Source organism: Leptonychotes weddellii, chromosome 1 (assembly GCF_054177405.1).
Source record: "Leptonychotes weddellii isolate Sample4059 chromosome 1, ASM5417740v2, whole genome shotgun sequence".
Classification (NCBI taxonomy): domain Eukaryota; kingdom Metazoa; phylum Chordata; class Mammalia; order Carnivora; family Phocidae; genus Leptonychotes; species Leptonychotes weddellii.
In genome coordinates, this window is record NC_138369.1 from 17,103,033 (window position 1) to 17,120,015 (window position 16,983).

At 58.5% G+C, this 16,983-nt stretch overlaps 2 protein-coding genes across 4 annotated transcripts; one reads left to right on the top strand and one right to left on the bottom strand.

The window, feature by feature from the left end:
* Positions 1-4,481: 4,481 nt before the first annotated feature.
* On the top strand, positions 4,482-6,636 carry GPR62 (G protein-coupled receptor 62). The gene has a single exon (XM_081818673.1). It carries the CDS (start codon positions 4,773-4,775, stop codon positions 5,862-5,864), a length of 1,092 nt encoding a protein of 363 aa, XP_081674799.1. The 5' UTR covers positions 4,482-4,772; the 3' UTR covers positions 5,865-6,636.
* Positions 6,586-16,759, bottom strand: PCBP4 (poly(rC) binding protein 4). Of its 3 annotated transcripts, none has more exons than XM_081818662.1 (13): positions 16,568-16,759; positions 10,357-10,497; positions 10,189-10,212; positions 10,048-10,080; positions 9,703-9,819; positions 9,333-9,464; positions 9,043-9,171; positions 8,723-8,797; positions 8,517-8,561; positions 8,376-8,439; positions 8,195-8,247; positions 7,936-8,105; positions 6,586-7,290 (listed from the first exon to the last, which is right to left on the bottom strand). In XM_081818662.1, the coding sequence occupies exons 2-13, from the start codon at positions 10,435-10,437 to the stop codon at positions 7,224-7,226; spliced, it is 990 nt and encodes a 329-aa protein (XP_081674788.1). In that variant the 5' UTR covers positions 10,438-10,497; positions 16,568-16,759; the 3' UTR covers positions 6,586-7,223. The 3 variants fall into 3 exon arrangements, with proteins under 3 accessions (XP_081674788.1, XP_081674783.1, XP_081674796.1); XM_081818657.1 differs by having other exon boundaries at positions 6,586-7,487; positions 16,568-16,757; XM_081818670.1 differs by lacking the exon at positions 16,568-16,759 and having other exon boundaries at positions 6,586-7,487; positions 9,703-9,814; positions 10,357-10,417.
* Positions 16,760-16,983: the final 224 nt, after the last annotated feature.

The window sequence follows — 16,983 nt, forward strand, 5'->3', positions numbered from 1 at the left end:
CTTTCCTTTCTGGCATCACAAAATGTTCCAAGCTCATCTCGTGCAAACCTGGAATCAGCCATTTCTCCAAGGAGCCCTGGTTCCCTAGAGCAGGAAATGGTATTTAACATCCAAGATTTGGGCAGTAGGTGTGCTCCTTGGTACCGGGGTACCATTGTTTTTAAGTCCTTATAGCAAAGAGAGCCAGGAAATATGTATATGTAAATAAATGAACACATCTATCCATGCCTATTTCTCCAATTCCAATCCAACACCACAGGGTTCTTCCATTCTCCCCCAAATGTATAGTTAAAATGCCTCCTTTCTCTAACGGGAAGAACCTTGGTTTCCATCAACCTTAATATATTTACTTACTGCTTCATCCCACACACAAAGGAGTTTCAGAGTTGCTACACCCATACCATTGTGAAAACCAAACTTTGTAAGTTGAGCTCAAGATGTACTGAATCTTTTTCAAGACTTATCTTTTAGGCTGAGGGTCAATGGTCAAAGGAGCAGTTTGGACAAAGGTTCAAATATCACTTGGTTGAGCTATTTATTTCTCTTCAGCATGGTTGTTATACATTTGAAGTATAGGGAGGTTCATTTGTTTCTGTTGATAATTAACTTTTAGGGGGTTTTCCTCATCTTCGTTGGTTGATTGTTTCAATACGTAGAACACTGACATAGTTCCAAAAAGTCCAGTCTTTTGGACAGAAATGTGTGCTCAGAAGCGCCTTTCACTCCATTCCCACCCATTTGCTGTAGTTTCTGCTTTATCCTTCCTGTATTTCTTTGTGCAAATTAAGACAAAACAAGACACCAAACCAAACAAAAACCCAAAAAAGATAAGCTACAAAGTGTTCCATTATCCCTCCATTTTTAATTTAGTTGGACTATTTTGGAGGGAGCGTGCACTCTCGGTGATGTTATCATCTCCATCCCTGCCTATCGCCTTCCCCCAGTCCACTTTTCTCATTTGCTATTCCCACTTGGCCCTGCTGAGCCTTCCTCAGGCCCAGGTGGCTCAGGCACTGCCCCTGGCGTGCAGGCACAGCTGGGCAGAGAGAAGAGGAGAAGGGAAGGCATTGGACTTCCTCTTATTCTGAACTAAGACCTCAAAAATCCAGCTTCACCTCCTAGAGGCAAAGGCCCACGTTTAAGCTGTAGCCAAGCACAGGAAGCAGTGCCTGTGTAGACCTGGGTTCCAGGCACAATTCAGCTGTGTGATCTGGGACACATTCCTTACTTCTCTGGGCACCAGTTTTCTCACGTGAATAATGGAGAATTGGACCAGGCTCTTCAAATTCCAGCAGGAAATGAGTCAACTCAGGAAGGTCATGCTGTTGTGGCTACCACCTAGTTCTGTACATTGCTGATCATGCGCCTGGGGTGGGTTCTAGGGGCCCAGACAAAGACAAAATCCCGGGTCTCATGGAGCTTACAGGCTAGGACAACAGGCTCTGACAAGCATGTGCAGAGATCTGAAATATATCGAGTAGGAAAAGTGCCAGGAAGAAAAAGAAGGCAGGGTAAAGAATTAGTGATGAGGCGGGGGGATTTTAGGAAAAATGGTCACCAAAGACCTCTCTCAAGCAGTGCCCAGACTTAGGTGAGGGACCAAGTCCTGGACAGATCCAAGGGAAGTGTGTTCTGACAGAGGAAACAGCACATGAGAAGATCTTGAAGTGGAAACCAGTTTGACATGTTGGAGGACCAGCAAGATGACGGCTATGGTTGGAAGTATGGTCAGCAAGGAGTGTGAGGTCAGAGAGGTGGAGAGAAGGCCACCTGGGCACCAAGGAGCTGAGAGTCTAATCTGATGATGGGAAGCTCTTAGAGGGGTGACAGCAGGGTCATGACATGATGGGATTTGTTTTTAGACCACTTCAGCTGCTGTGTAGAGAGTGGACTGGAGAGTGTGTCAATCAAGATCCAGTCAGTGGGGAGGTGGGTGGGGTGATGGGGTAACTGGATGATGGGCATGAAGGAGGGCACGTGATGTAATAGCACTGGGTGTTATATGCAAACGATGAATCACTGAATTCTACCTCTGAAATTAATAATACACTATATGTTAATTAATTGAATTTAAATAAAGGACATTTAAAAAAAAAAAATCCAGTCAGCAAAGCTGAAATCACCCTCGGGATTCCAGACAAGGAAAATTTTATAGAGGAGAGAAACTGAACTATCAAAGGGGATAGTGAGGCAATCCAAAGATTAGCAACGGTAGGAAGCTGCTACCACCGTTGGGCCAGAGGGATAAAGGAAGGAAATAGTATTCCACTGCGTAGAGGCCACGATCTCCCTGCAGGCACCCAACCACAGAGGGGGCTGTCCTCCACAGAGGTAGACCCAGAGCCGCAGGCTGAGCATGAGAGAGAAAATATCTTCGGCTTCTTCCCTCCCTCCACCCTCCAGTCTTCCGCTGCTGACTTCTTTTAGCTGAATATACCCCAAAACCAACTGGCAAAGGAGTCTGGGAAGTACAGTTCCCTGGAAGGCGGAGCACTGGGGAAGACTGGGGAATGGATCTGGGGACAAACAGGCAAATGACCAGCACAAGGTGCAGGAGCAGAGGCTGGGAGACCCATTGGGAGGATGCTGAGGTGTCAGGTGTGAGGTGGCGGTGGCTGGGACCATGGGAGTGGTGGTGGTGAGAAATGGCTGGATTCACAGAAATTGATGGGCTGGAGGTGGGGCCTGGGGGAAGGGAGGTATCAGTAAAAACTTCTGAGATGGAGTTTCCTGAGCTGGGGAAGACTCAGCCAGGAGCACGTCGGGGAGGGCTCAAGAGTCACGGTTCTGTTTTGGACATAGGGGACATTTAAGGTGCCCAATAGTCAAAGTACTAGGGGAGATGTCAGAGAGGCTGGGGAGAGGAAGGAGTTTCAGACAGAAGTCAAGCCATCAGGGTATAGATGGGGCTTTGACTGGGGACTGGGTGACTTCACCTGGGAGCAAATGCCCCATCGGAGTCACATGGTTTTCCCTGAGCCAACCGCGTTGGGTGTGGAGGATGCCATACACTGGCAGGGACTGGGTTTTGTGCCTTATCAGGAAAACAGAGGGTAGGGATCTTGCTCACCCAAACCATAAGCCCTGAGAGTTGGGGAGGGGTGGTTTCCTAAAGAAAACTCAGTGTGCTCCTAGGAGAAAGGGACTTGTTTGCTAACAGCAAAAAGAAAACCAAACAAGGGGGCGCCTGGGTGGCTCAGTCGGTTAAGCATCTGCCTTCGGCTCAGGTCATGATCCCTGGGTCCTGGGATCGAGCCCCGCATCGGGCTCCCTGCTCCGCGGGCAGCCTGCTTCTCCCTCTCCCACTCCTCCTGCTTGTGTTCCCTCTCTCGCTGTGTCTCTCTCTGTCAAATAAAGAAATAAAATCTTAAAAAGAAAGAAGGAAAGAAAGAGAGAGAGAGAAAGAAAGAAAACCAAACAAAAAACAACAGTTGAGGGGAACCTGGCTGCTTCAGTAGGTAGAGCATGTGACTCTTGTCCTCGGGGTTATGAGTTCAAGCCCCATGTTGGGTATAGAGCCCACTTTAGATAGATAGATAGGTAGATAGATGACAGATGATAGATAGGTAGATGATAGATAGATAGATAGATAGATAGATAGATAGATAGATAGATAGATAAAAAGTACTCAGCAAGACATTAAAAAAAAAAACAGCAGCTGAGATGGCAACTACACATAGGGCGGGGAGCATTTTGTAATGTACAGAATTGTCGAATCACTACGTTGTACACCTGAAGTTCTGTAGTATTGTATGTCAACTCTACTTCAATTAAAACAAAAACAGTGGCATGTCTGGGTGGCTCAGTCAGTTAAGCATCTGCCTTCAACTCAGGCCATGGTCCCGGGGTCCTGGGATGGAGCCCCGCGTCGGGCTCCCTGCTCAGCGGGGAGCCTGCTTCTCCCTCTGCCTCTGCCCCTCACCGCTCCCCCACCTCATGTTCAAGCTCTCTCTCAAATAAATCAATAACATCTTTAACAAAATCAAACAAAAACAGCAGTTTCCCCAAGGCCTCCTCTCATTAATTCTACACACTATCATGAAGCACCTATTCTGTGCCAAGCTAAGCCCGGTTGAGAGCCTACTAAGCGCCAAGTCCTATGATTTTCCCCTCACCTTACCTAGCCTCGTCTGAGAGAACTAGCCGTCCTGGAGCCCTCGCTGCTCCAGCTCTTGTATCACTGGTACCTCAGTTTCCCCTCAGGACAAAGGCTGAATGATCTGATTACCCCCACTAATGGAGATGAGAGGGGAGAGCATGTGGGGGGCTACTTCCCGCCCCAGGGAAAGGCAGAGCAGGGTCGGGCTGACTCCAAAGCCCACATTCTGATGTCCTCAGTCTAGACTCCAGCCTGCGCCTGCTCTGGGCCTCCCTCCAGAGGCACCCGCAGCCCGTCCCCAGCACAGCCTCCAGCCGGCAGCCGGCAGCTGCTAGGACCCAGGGGGCTGGTGCCAGGCCCTGCTCCTCCCTTGCCAGCTCTGTGTGTCTCTAAAGGGCAACATCAGAGTGTCAGCCGGTACCATCTCCAGCAGAGGCTGAGTTGCCCGGGCAGAGAAGAGAGCTGAAGTCACAGCCTTGCACCTCTCCATGGGGCCGGCCAAGCCCCTGTGACAGGATGGCAGCCTGGGCAACGGAGCCGGCGCCAGGGCAGCCTCGGAGGCGAAGGGCCAGAGGAGCAAGGGACAGGTGATGGGAAGGGGGGTGAGGGGTGGGGAGAGATGCTCCGTTCCGCTCTCTGCAGCCCAGCGCAGGGTGAGGCCTGAAGCGCTCGAATGGCCAACACCACAGGGCCGAACACCTCAGAAGTCGCGGGCTCGGTGGGGTTGATCCTGGCGGCCATCGTGGAGGCAGCAGCACTGCTGGGCAACGGTGCGCTGCTGGTCGTGGTGCTGCGCACGCCGGGACTGCGCGACGCGCTCTACCTGGTGCACCTGTGCGTCGTGGACCTGCTGGCGGCCGCCTCCATCATGCCGCTGGGCCTGCTGGCCGCGCCGCCGCCGGGCCTGGGCCGCGTGCGCCTGGGCCCCGCACCGTGCCGCGCGGCGCGCTTCCTCTCGGCGGCGCTGCTGCCCGCCTGCACGCTCGGGGTGGCCGCGCTCGGCCTGGCGCGCTACCGCCTCATAGTGCACCCGCTGCGGCCCGGCGCGCGGCCTCCGCCCGGCCTGGTGCTCACGGCCGTGTGGGCCGCCGCGGGGCTGCTGGGCGCGCTCTCCCTGCTCGGGCCGCCGCCCGCGCCGCCCCCTGCCCCGGCGCGCTGCTCCGTGCTGGCCGGCGGCCTCGGGCCCTTCCGGCCGCTCTGGGCGCTGCTGGCCTTCGCGCTGCCCGCCCTCCTGCTGCTCGGCGCCTACAGCGGCATCTTCCTCGTGGCGCGCCGCGCGGCCCTGCGGCCCCCGCGGCCCGCGCGCGGCTCCCGGCCGCGCTCCGACTCTCTGGACAGCCGCCTCTCCATCTTGCCCCCCCTCCGGCCTCGCCTGCCTGGGGGCAAAGCAGCCCTGGCCCCAGCGCTGGCCGTGGGCCAGTTTGCCGCCTGCTGGCTGCCTTACGGTTGTGCGTGCCTGGCGCCCGCCGCGCAGGCTGCCCTGGCCGAGGCGCCGGTCACCTGGGTGGCCTACTCGGCCTTCGCGGCTCACCCCTTCCTGTATGGCCTGCTGCAGCGCCCCGTGCGCCGGGCACTGGGTCGCCTCGCCCGCCAGGCGCTGCCCCGGCCTCCGAGGGCGTGCACTCCACGGGCCTGGCACCTGCCCGCACTTCTGCAGCACCTCCAGGGACGTTCAGAGAGCCCTGCCCTAGGCCCTTCTGAGGCACCAGAACAAGCCCCGGATTTGCCAAGAAGGCAGAGCCTGAGTATGCCAGGGGCCACCTGAGAGGAGATCTGTGTCCCATGCTGAGCTGAGACTGGAGAGGGATGGTGGTATCAGGAGCCCATCCAACCTCCTACACAGTTCCGGGCAGGTGCCCTGCCTGGATTTCTGGCTCTGGAACAGGAGAAGGGGGGCCTGCAGGCTAGTGAGACCAAGAGGATTCTGGGAGCTAGGAATCTTGGGTTCTGGGTCCTACCCTGCATAGTCTTGTATACAGACCTACCCTTCCCTAGGCCCGTTTTCCCATCTGTATCCTGGACCATCTCTAAGGGTTCCTTGGACACTCATGGATAGTCCCCAGGCCAAAGAAGGCAAGGAGGTGGCCCAGATCACCAAGAAGAGGGCCCTCAGGGCTTACAGCCAAAGGAATGGACCAAGCAGGGCAAGGCCTAGGTAACAGCCACAGCAGGAGGAACCAGCGGAGAGACACTCAGAAGGACTTCCCTGATATCTGCACCGATATGGAACAACCTACTGGAGGTGCAACAACCTACTGGAACTCCTCTGCCAGCTTCTAAAATGCCCAGAAAGCAACTGGATCAGTGTGGTGCCGGAGGCAGGAGGCTCAACAACATGACCCCAAAGGGCCCTGGAGCCCCAGAACTGGCATGTGGAAGGGCCCAAGACCCAATGGGGACTGTGTGGATTCACAGATGGGGTCCTGCGGGGACTTGGCCACACCCGTTCTCCGGAGGTTTTGCCAACACCCACAATGTTTCACAGCTTCCTGGTCTCTGAGAATATTTATTCAAAAACAGGGATTGAAAAAACTGTACAGAGTGTCTGCTGCTGAGAATTCGGCCCCTGCCTCCATGCCACTCCCCCAGCTGCCCAGCAGGGTCCCCTCTTTGGGTTGCCCTCTGCCAAGCCCAGCCAGTCCATTCCAGTCAAAAGGGTATCAGTGGAAGCAGCGGGAATCTGCAGGGAGGTGGGGAGAGAAGCATGGCCCCCAGCCACCCCCCAGCCCTTCTCCCTGATCCCCATGGTGGGGGGAGGCAGTAGGCTGCAAAGCCCTAAGGGATGGGGAGTACATGAGTGACCCTCTGAAGTGGGGGCACTAAGGATGCTCCCTGCATCCAAGCATAGAGCTAGAGGGGGTGGAGCCCCCTACCCTGGGGCAGCTGCGGCTCCCAGTCCCTGGGCCAGAAACTGCTCCCACTCCGAGAGGAGGAACTCCCACAGACCCGGGTTGGGTGGGGGGGGGGGTGGTGCATCCATGCGTCTGGGCATTAGTGGCGTTTGGGAGCCCAGGGTGGAGCCTCCTTGGGCAGGTAGGGTGCAGAGGCAGCCCCCTACCGGTGGTCCTGCCTGCCCCTGCGCCTGTGCCTCAGCCGGCCTCAGTAGGGGGAGAATTTCTGCCGCTCAGCTTTCTTGCTCCCATTGGCTGCTGCCATCTTGGCAGTGTAGGCTGCCAAACCCGGCGGCGGCCCTGGGGAGGCAGGTGGTAGGGCCAAGAAGGGCACAGGCTTGAGGCCGATGAAGTTGGAGAGGGAGATGGCATAGGGTGTACCCAGCAGGCCTGGGGGAGCTGTGGGCAGGGCCGTCAGGGGCGGCGAGAAGGGGGCAGGCAGGTCTGTGGGGGCCGAGCCGGGCGTCCCCCCAGAGGTAGACTTGGCCGTTTCTAGACTGGAGAGAGGGATATGGGGGGAGATGAAGGGAACGGTGCAGGTAAGAGAAGGGGAAGTGAGGGCAAATATGGGGAGGGGAGATTAGATGAAAGAGAGGAATCGAGAATAATGACATGAGGTGGATATTGGGGAGAGGATGGGAATGGCAGAAGAGTGGGGATAAACAGGGGAAGAATAGATAAGCAGGTATGGCACTCGGTGAGGGGAGATACGGGGAGGCCGAAACCCGGGGGAAAGAGACAGGGAAGGGATAAGGGAAAAGAGGACACGAGGGATGGATGTGGAGGGGAAGATGGGGCCCCATGGAGTGAGTAAGGCAGGGTTCGGGAAGGCAGAGGACACACCCAGACAGAGACAGAGAAGGGAGATCAGCTCTCCCCACCCCAAGTGTGCCTTTCACAGGCACGTAAGCCCTGTGACCTGGGCCACCCCCACCCCACACTCACCAGGCAGTGATGAGGTACTGGGCCAGGGCGATGGAGACAGGGGAACCAGTGATGGTCACGTGCCTCTCGCCAGCACCTTCTGCTTGGTTCCCAATCTTGATATGTGCCCCTGACATCTGCCGAATCTCACTGATCTTGCTGCCCTGGCGCCCGATCACACAGCCAATCAGCTGCAGGGAGAGTGGAATTCAACCCTGGGCCAGGCCCAGACCCCAGGAAGCACCCCCCCCACCCTCAAACCACCCCATCCTCTGCTCACGTCATTGGGAACCAAGAACTCCTGTGAGCTGGTCTGCGTGCCAGGATCCAGTCCTGGGAAGGAGGAGAAGAGGGATTGGACATGGTTCCGGGCCTTTCCTGCCTCCCCATGTACATTCCAGGGGGGTGCTGCCTGGCCCCCCAGGGGTGTCGCCCCTGCCTCCTTCTGCAGGGTCTCTCACCTGGCACCATGCTGGGGGAGGCGAAGGGGACCGCGTGGCCTGAAAGCTGCTGGAGCTTAGTGACCTGTGCCAAAGAAGAGGGGTCAGAAGTCAGAGGAGGCCTGGTTTTAGGAAGGGGTCCCTGGGGCTATGGTCACTCACCTCGGCAGGGGTCACAGCCCCATACTGACCCTGGACAGAAAAACCCTGTGGGGACAAAGTGGGGGGAAAGGGGGCTACTGTGACAAGTCAGAGCAATTTGGCCAGTCCTCCCCCCTGCCAGCCCCCAAGTCCTTCTTCCATCCGTCCCCCATCTCAACCGCCCTTCTCCAGGAATGCTTCTTACCCCTCCTACTGTTTCACCTCACCTGGTTGGCAGAGAGAAGGACGGTACCTAAGGAGAGGCTCGGATGATATGGGATAGTAGCTCCTTTAGGTGGGGACTGGAAGGCACAAGTGGGGGAGGCTCTATCAGACCCCTCTAGGCCCCTCTGACCTCCCCAAGGGCCCTGTGTTCCCAAGGCCCTCCCTATGACCCCCAGGTAAATGCATCCGAGCATCCAGAGCTCCCCGTCCATCCCTGTGGCCCTGCCCTGCCTCCACCTGGTGCCACATGCATAGGGTTAGGGGGCCTGACAAGGAGGCCCAGGGCCCATCCCCATCCCTTCTCCCTGCACCAAGGCATCACCTCCAGGATAACAGCGCAGATCTGGCGCACACACAGGATGATGGCATCAGGCACCCCGGACACGGTGACAGCACGCTCTGTAGAGTTGGGGAGCAGGTCTCCTGCTACCTGCACCTGGGCACCCGTGGTCTGCAAGCAGAGAACAGGGGCCACTTCTGGCTGCCCTCATAACCCAGACTAGAGCTGCCCAGACTCCAAGCTCCCCAGGGGGACAGGAAGCCATAAGCCCAGGTCCCCTCTCTAAAGTGAAGGGTAGGACTCCCTGAGGGTGATATCCCCCTTCACCTCACCTCTCGAATCTCCTTGATCTTGGTGCCGGCCTTCCCAATCAGTGAGCCACACTGGCTTGCAGGGATGACGAGGCGCAGGGTCACCGGGGGCCTGGAGACATTTCCACCATTTGCAGGAGCAGCGCAAAGGTCCTGGGCAGGAAGACCGTGGTTTGGCTGTGCATGCCCCTGCTGCTCCCCCACCCCTGGGAGCACCTTGCTGCTGGGGTTTGAAGGAAAGAAGCCCTCCCCAGGTCCTACCCTAATGAAAGAACCCTGCCCCGCCAGGCTTGGCCTTCCTTGCCACCTGCAGCCACTGTGTGGAGTCAGAGCCCTGTTCCCCCGGCCCCGGGGAACCACCCCCGGCCTCCCAGCCCAGCCAGCCACGGACCTCATCCAGCTTGAAGGCAATCATGGAGACCGCATGGAAGACAGCAGCTGTAGACCCGGTGATGGTGGTGATGCGCTCAGGGCAGGAGCCCTCAGAGATGGTGATCCGGGCACTGCTCTGCGGGGACACACAAGGCCGGGCAGTGGGGCTCCTTCTCCACTTCCTTGCCAGGAACCTGTCTGCCTACCCACCCACCAGGCCCCAGCCCACCGCCAGAAACAGCTACCTTCCAAGGGCACTCATTGGTCATCCCAAATGGTGGGGTTCAGGGAAAAGGTGGGGCAGGGATCTCCCCTCCCCTCCAAACCAGATGCCCTGGGCAGCTCTCCCAAACTCCATCCTCACCTGCTCCCGGATTCGCTTTACAGTCTCTCCTTTCTGTGGGACAAAAAATATGGAATGGCTCTTAGCCTGAGCCGTCACTACCTCCTGACCTGGCCTGAGGCCTCAGGTTGAGGTCCACACAGAACAGAACTGGGCACCTACCTTCCCAATTATGCTGCCAACCTCCTGCAAACAAGACAAGAGTGGAGTCAGGGGGGCCCAATGCCCCAGGCCCAGCCCGTCCACCAGGACAGGGGATCTAACAGAGACAGGACACAGGAGCTCAAACTCCTGGCCGGCCACACCAGACCGTGCCCCCCACCCACTCACCTTCCCATGCATCAGCATCCGCAGTGTGAGGGTGATGCTGAGCTCCGGCTCCTCCTCCAGCCCCGCGTCTGAGCCGCTCATCCTGTCAAGCGGGGCTGGGGCCACAGCGGCCTAGGAGTGCGTCCACGGTGCCTGGCAGCTCTGGCGGGGGCAGCAAAAGGGGGATTAGAGGGGAGCTCCCGTCTCTTTTGGGTCCCCTGCCCTTACATGGGGACCTCAGAGTCAGACTGACCAAATTCCCACAGAAGAGAGACAGCGTAGACCCCCAGTTTCAAGTGCCACACTGATGGGTACGCTTGTGTGCCACTCACTTGCTGTGTGACCCTGGACAGCTCATTTCACCCACCGGAGCCTCTGCTTCCCCATCGGTAAGAAGAGACTACCAGGTCCTACCCCCAAAGAGTTATGAGAATTAGAATGAGCTAAGCACATATGTGGTAGGCAGCCAGTCTCCATGGACATCTTTCCCTTTCCCGCGTACATTAGAAGAATTAACCAGGAGACCTATGGGAGTCCAGGGAGGGGGAGCCTCCTCTCTGGCCTCTTAGAAGAGGGGACCCCTGGGGATTGGGCCTTGAAGGCGTGGTTAAGGTTGAAAAGTTACTTCAAATGAGAAGCACTTGCATTCAGGGACCAGAGCCTCCCCACCCCCCGCACCCCCCGCCCTACGCTGCTGACGAGAGCATGGGGTTGCAGCTGGAGCGGAGGCTGGAGCAGCCATGGGGAGCCGTGGGGAGGCCTCGAAAGGAGGGTAGCAGTGAAAATAGCAAGGGTCCTCTTGCCCCAGCCTTCCCCCTGCCTGGCAAAGGCTTGTGGGGATGGGGCGGCACATGGGCTGGGAGCCCCATGTCCAGAGGTCACTAAAGCAGAGGCTCCCTGCAGACAGCTCTGAGCAGTGTTCATTCAGCACGTGGGGCGAGGGGGGTGGTGTCGGGAGACCAGCAGTCTGCTCTCCTGTGTGCTGCGGAGGTAAGAAGTGGCCACATTCCCAGCCTGGAACGCTTTCTACTGTACCAGAAACAAGTCACTGGGCCCCCAGTCTCAATTTCCTCACCTATAAAATGGAGAGAATGCTTCCCCTAGGGACTGGGTGATGGGTAAGAAAGGGATTTGGGGGCTGGGAAATGTCAAGGCCGTTAACTGACAGAGGAAGGAGGAGCCAGAGATTAGCTTCTGGGATTAGCCCGGCCGCCAGCCAGCCCTCCCTACCCGACCCCTTTTCATGCCCCAACTTAATCCTGAACCTTAATCCTGCTTGGAAATCCCTCTCTTCCAGCGGCTGTCTCCCACCAAGGCTCAGCTTTGATGGGGAGCTAACTGGGGGGACCAGAACCCAAGAAGGAAAATGGAGTGGGACCAACTGGTGCCAAAACTAAGCCAAGGCCAAGCCCTAATCCTGCAAATTCCTTCTGCCCAGGAGGGTGTGGGAGCCAAGGATGTGTGTGCCTGCCTAGAGCACCCTGGAGACCTCTGGGCACCTTCTTCCTCAGCCCCCTGCCCTATCCTGAAATGAAGGTCAAGGGCGTGGAGCACTGTCCAATCCCCTCTTTGGAAGCCCCTTGCTAGCCACAGCTTGGGCATGGAGTAGGAAGGGGGTGCTCCCGGGCTGGCTTTCTCAGGAAGCCCAAGGAAGCCACTGTATGGCAGGAAGCCTGCTCCTTCATCTGTACCATTGGGTGACAACGCTGTCCCCTCAAGCCCTCAGTAACTTGTATCCCCAGCACCTGCTCCTCCCTCTGCTTGAATTCTGCCCGTAGGCTCTCCAGGGGTCAGAGGTCAACAGTGGACACAGGGACTGTGCTCTCTGAGCATCCTGGCCAGCCTCATGCTGGCTGCCCTTGCTAACATTCCCCAGCTGCGTGCACTTCCTCCAGCAAAGCACTTGTGGTGACGTGCTTAGTTCTGTCTGCCTGGACAGCCAAGCCTGGGAGCCCCTTAGAGCAGGAGCCAAGGCTGCCACCTTCTCCTTGTGTCCCCAGAGCTCAGGCCAGAGCCGGACTGGAGAAGGTGCTCAGAACCTAATGGTTAGCTGAACAGATGAATTCACCAAACAGAAGGGAACCTGATGCCAACAGACGGTCTATAGCCTGCCCAAGGTCATAGAGAGGTGGGGAATGGTGGGGCCAGCATGGTCGTACCTGCTAGCATGGGGCTCTCTATCACAGGCCCTGTCGGCCTCCCCTTTCTGGCTGTCTGGCTGGGTCTGTCAGTCCTCTTCCTGGAGGGAGTTTCTTCAAAGGTGGGGAGCAGGCTTTAGTAGCTCCGGAGACCCCTGCCTGGCTAGTACATGTGGGTCATGTTTGGAAAGGACTGATAACTTGTCCAAAGCCACGGTCTTAAACTCCAGAATATTCTGAGGCTCAGGGAGTCCTCTGGAGTGGTCCCCATACCATTGCCACATCACCTTGGGGGTCATAAGGCTTGAGGGGAAAAGGGCAAAGGGGCTCGAATGTGGCCAGAACTAGAGTTCCTGCCCTGAAAAAGATACCTGGGTCTGCAGCAGAGTCCACTGCCCCAAATTTCATGGGTGACCTTGGCCAGGCCTTCACCTGACCCAGACCTCAGTTTACCCACCTGTGCTATATGTGTATGTGTGGGACTGGAGGGGGCGGTGCTGGTGCTGGTCTCTCTGTGTGAGGGACCCTCAAGATCTCTCCTGTTTTTAGGAGAGAACAGCAGTTCCTGACACAGGGCTCCCAAATTATTCTCCTAGGGGCCCTAAGAACAAGCAGCCCTGTTTGGCATGCTGGCTCCCCTTCTACCCTCACCAGAGTTCTCAGGGAATCATTTGCTGGTGGGCCCTGGGTCCCTGCTGGGCCACCCACACGGCAGCCACACGTCATGCCACACTGACCTCCAGCTCACCTCTGGGGGTGCCCAGCCCCCTCTGGTCAGCAGGGCTCCCTGGCAGAACATACCAAGCTCAGACCAGGCCTCTGCCTCTGACCTCGGGTGTTCCCTCCTGCTCCCCAAGCCCCCTTCGCAGACCCAGTGCCCACTCCTTCTGTCCCTGGCTTCCTGCCACTCAGGCTGGAGGGGGCGGGGGGGGGCGGTGACAGCTGTGTAAGCGATGGCGGCTGCCCCTTCCTGCCCCTCCCCCCCAGCTGTCTCTCTCTCATGACAGCTGCCCAATCAAAGGGCCGGGGGCTTAGCCAGCTCCCCCCCACATGCAGGGATCAAGTGTCCACCCTGGCTTTGTTCTGGAGCAAGAACAATCCGGGGGAGGGGAGGGCTCCTGGGGCCAGGCAACTCAAGTGGACTGGCCCGCCCCTTGGGGGATTCCCTTGGCTCTGTTAGCCAGTGTCTGGACCAACCAGAGCTTATAGACCCACCTGGGCTAGGGAGAAGGTTGGGGGGGGGCAGTCTCCAAGTTCATCCCCCACCTCATATCCCCTGACATCCCCCTCAGCACCATCAGGCTCCAGCCTAGCAGCCTCCTACTCCTAATCCAAAAGCAGCCATGCTGGCCACACCCAGTGATGCTGGGGAATGGCTCAGGACATCAGACGAAGCAGGGTGTGGCAGGAGGTGGACACTGGACTTGGGGAGATCAGCAGTGAGGGATCCTGACTCCCTTGCCTGTTCCCTTCTCTGGGTATGCTCCCCCTTCCTGATTACCCAGGCCTCCACAGGAAATGCCCTAGTATCCTCTGACCCATGCAACTAGCCTCTCAGCCTTACAGCCTCCCAGGATGGCCATTCATACCACCTCTTGGGAGCGTCGGGGGAGGAGAGGCCTTCAGGGGAGCAGCGTGGGGTCCATGAATTCCACCCTCTGGTTTCCTGGCCCAAGGCTGTCCTGTAGACTCAGAGCTAAGCAGCAAAGGGAAGCTCTCACAAGTTGGCTGGTGCCAGAAATGCCACAGCCTCCTTAGAGCATCATTTGGCAACCCCCTCAAGAGTCCTCACAGCCAAGGGAAACTGAGGCAGGCCCAGGCCAGACTGGGCTCCAAGAGAAAGGACACAACTTCTTGGTACAGCCCCACCCACTGACTGGTATCCATCCCCTCACTGCTTCACCCAAATTGAGAAAGGTCTCTAGCTTCCATTTTCCATGCTGGAGACTGGCTCATTCTGCTGCTCAACAGCCATCTTTGGCTCCCTAGTACCCAAGGAATAAAGCTTGATCACCACAGACAGGCACTCAAGGCCCTTTATGATCTGGCCCCTGTCAGCTTTTCTTGTCTCATCTCCACTCCGTCCCGCCCCCCCCTACACACCAGGCTGCAAAACATGCCTGGTACCTCCAGGCCTCTGGGCCTTTGCCCGGGCTGATCCCAGCTTGAAATGCCCATCCTCACCTCTGTCAAAATCCTTCTCAAATGCCACCTCCTCTGTGAAGTCCTCCCCAACCTTCCAAGTCAGATATAATCACTCAGGCCTCTGTGCCCCAACTCAGCTCAAAGGAGCCCTAATGGGCATTTTCAAGCCTATCTTTCTACTACCCAGGAGGGTAGGAGTTCCTTCAGGAGGGCAGGAGCCAGGACCAGGCTCCGTGTGCAGGGAGAAGGGCCTAGAGGCATTAGGGACCAGAGATGGGGCTGAGGATGGGGTCCCAGAGAAGCAGTGAGGATGGGGTGAGAAGATCCAGGGCACGGGGGACCAGCCACATGGGAGAGCCAGGATCTACCTGGACAGAATTCCCAGTTCCCATTCCTCAGCACCCTCAGCCTCTCCTCCTGCTGTTTCTTTGGGTCTAGGGGCTCCCTGGGCATGTCACTGGGGTAGGGGATTAGTGCTGTCCTTTGAGACTCCTAGGGGCCCGGAATGGGTTTCCCCATGTGGAAGCGAGGCTGGAAGAAGAGCTGGGGAGTGGCATAGGTTTCACAAAGTCGGAACCCAAGGCCCAGAGAGGGAGGCGCTTGTTTATAAGGCTACATGAAAGGCAACTGGCAGAGCTGGGAGAACCAGGGGTCCACCTGTGCCGCTCAGAGCTCTTTCCTCAAGAGGTCAATGCCACCGGGCAATGGTGATGGAGGCTGGAGGGGGGCAGGGATGGGAGTAGGGAGGGTGGATAGAGCCTGTCTGGGGACACAGGGCGGGGCAAAGCCAGCCTCCCTGTGGCCTGGGCCTGCCAGGGTGTGTGGGCCGCCTGCTCCCAGCCCCCCACCCTGAGCATGCAAGAAGAACAATCCCCTTGTGTTTGGGCAGCCTGAGCCTGCATGCTGATGAAGGCTGGGGGGTGGGGGCTGGGATGGGGGTGCTTTGGAGGTTGACGGGGTTCCAGGGCCCAGAGGGAGTAGGGGACCTTCAGATGGGAAAAGGATAGGGTCGCAGGTGCCGGCCCTGAAGCAATGAGGGTAACCTCAGGAAAGAGTGAAGGCTGGAGCTAAGATTTAAGCTCCTGGAGAGTCCCTGGGGTCTAAGAGCTCTTTGTAGGAGAAGGAGGGCCCCTAGGGACACATGCCCTGTTGGTCCAGCATGAAGGTAAACATTGTGGGTTTGGTGGGGACCAAGAGCCCACATTCTGGGAGGAGGAAATGCAGCTGGCCCTGGGTGCATCCCCTTGAAGACCACTCCCCAGGGTGCTGGAGCCGGGCGGAGCACTGGGTGCCACAGGTCTCAAGATGGCGGGCCTGGGACAGGGGAGTGAGGAGGTGGGCACCTCCCTCTCCTGGCCAGGCAGGCATGAGGGCCAGGCTGAAGTGAATATCCAGACACCCCTTGCCCCCCAGGACTTCAGCTAGAAGCTAGGTCAGAGCTGAGGGGCTTAAGAGCCACAGAGCATGAGGGACCACTCTGAGCCCCCAACTGTCATCTCCACACACCCCTGGTCTGGAGGTCTGTCTGCCTCCCCACCCCCCCCACCCCCCCAACCAAGGACTGCAGAGAATGGGAAGGGGTGTGTGCTGAGCCAGGAACTGCAGGGGAATGGCAGATGGGGATAGACATGGAGCAGAACGAGAACCCAAGGCAGGAGGTCGAGAGAAGAGCGGGTCCAAAGAACAGAAACAGCAGGTGGGATGTGGGCCTCAAATCTGGGGTCTCGGGTCCAGGAAGGCCCTCCCTGGTGCTGGGGGCTCCTCTGGCAGAGCAGCGCCCCCAACCTGTGCAGGCCTGGGCCCGTGTGGGACAGGGAAGCGTGTTCCTCTCAGTCTCCCAGTCTCCCAACCCGGGACCCTGGCCTGTAGACTCCGGCGCGGGCTCCCCGCCCCCCGGCCGAACCCCCAAACTTCGCGGCCCGCGGTGCCCCGCCCGGCCCGCGCCCTACCTCGCTGGGGCTGTCCTGCGGCGGCGGCGGCGGCGGCGCGGCGGCTGGGCCGCTCAGTCCCACATTGTCCCCGGGAGAGGCGGCCGCTCACAACTGCGAGTGACATCAGCTGCGAACAATGAGGGGTTTGACAGGCGCGGAGCCCGGCCGGCCCGGAGCCCGGCTCCGCGCCCCCCCCCCCACCCCCCGGCCCGCCCGGCCCGGCCCCTCCCCGCCCCCTCCCCGGATCCGATTACAGCGCGGCGGGCCCGCCCCAGCCGCCCCAGTGCCGCAGCCGCCCGCCCCGCCCCGCGCGCCGCGGTGCGCCCCGAGCGGCGGCCGCTTCCGGGAGGGCTGGGGCGACCCTCCCTCGGCAGCTCGTCCCGGCGCCGGGAGCGGGGGGCCGGAGGGAGGGGGGGGTCGCGCCGCGAGCGCCA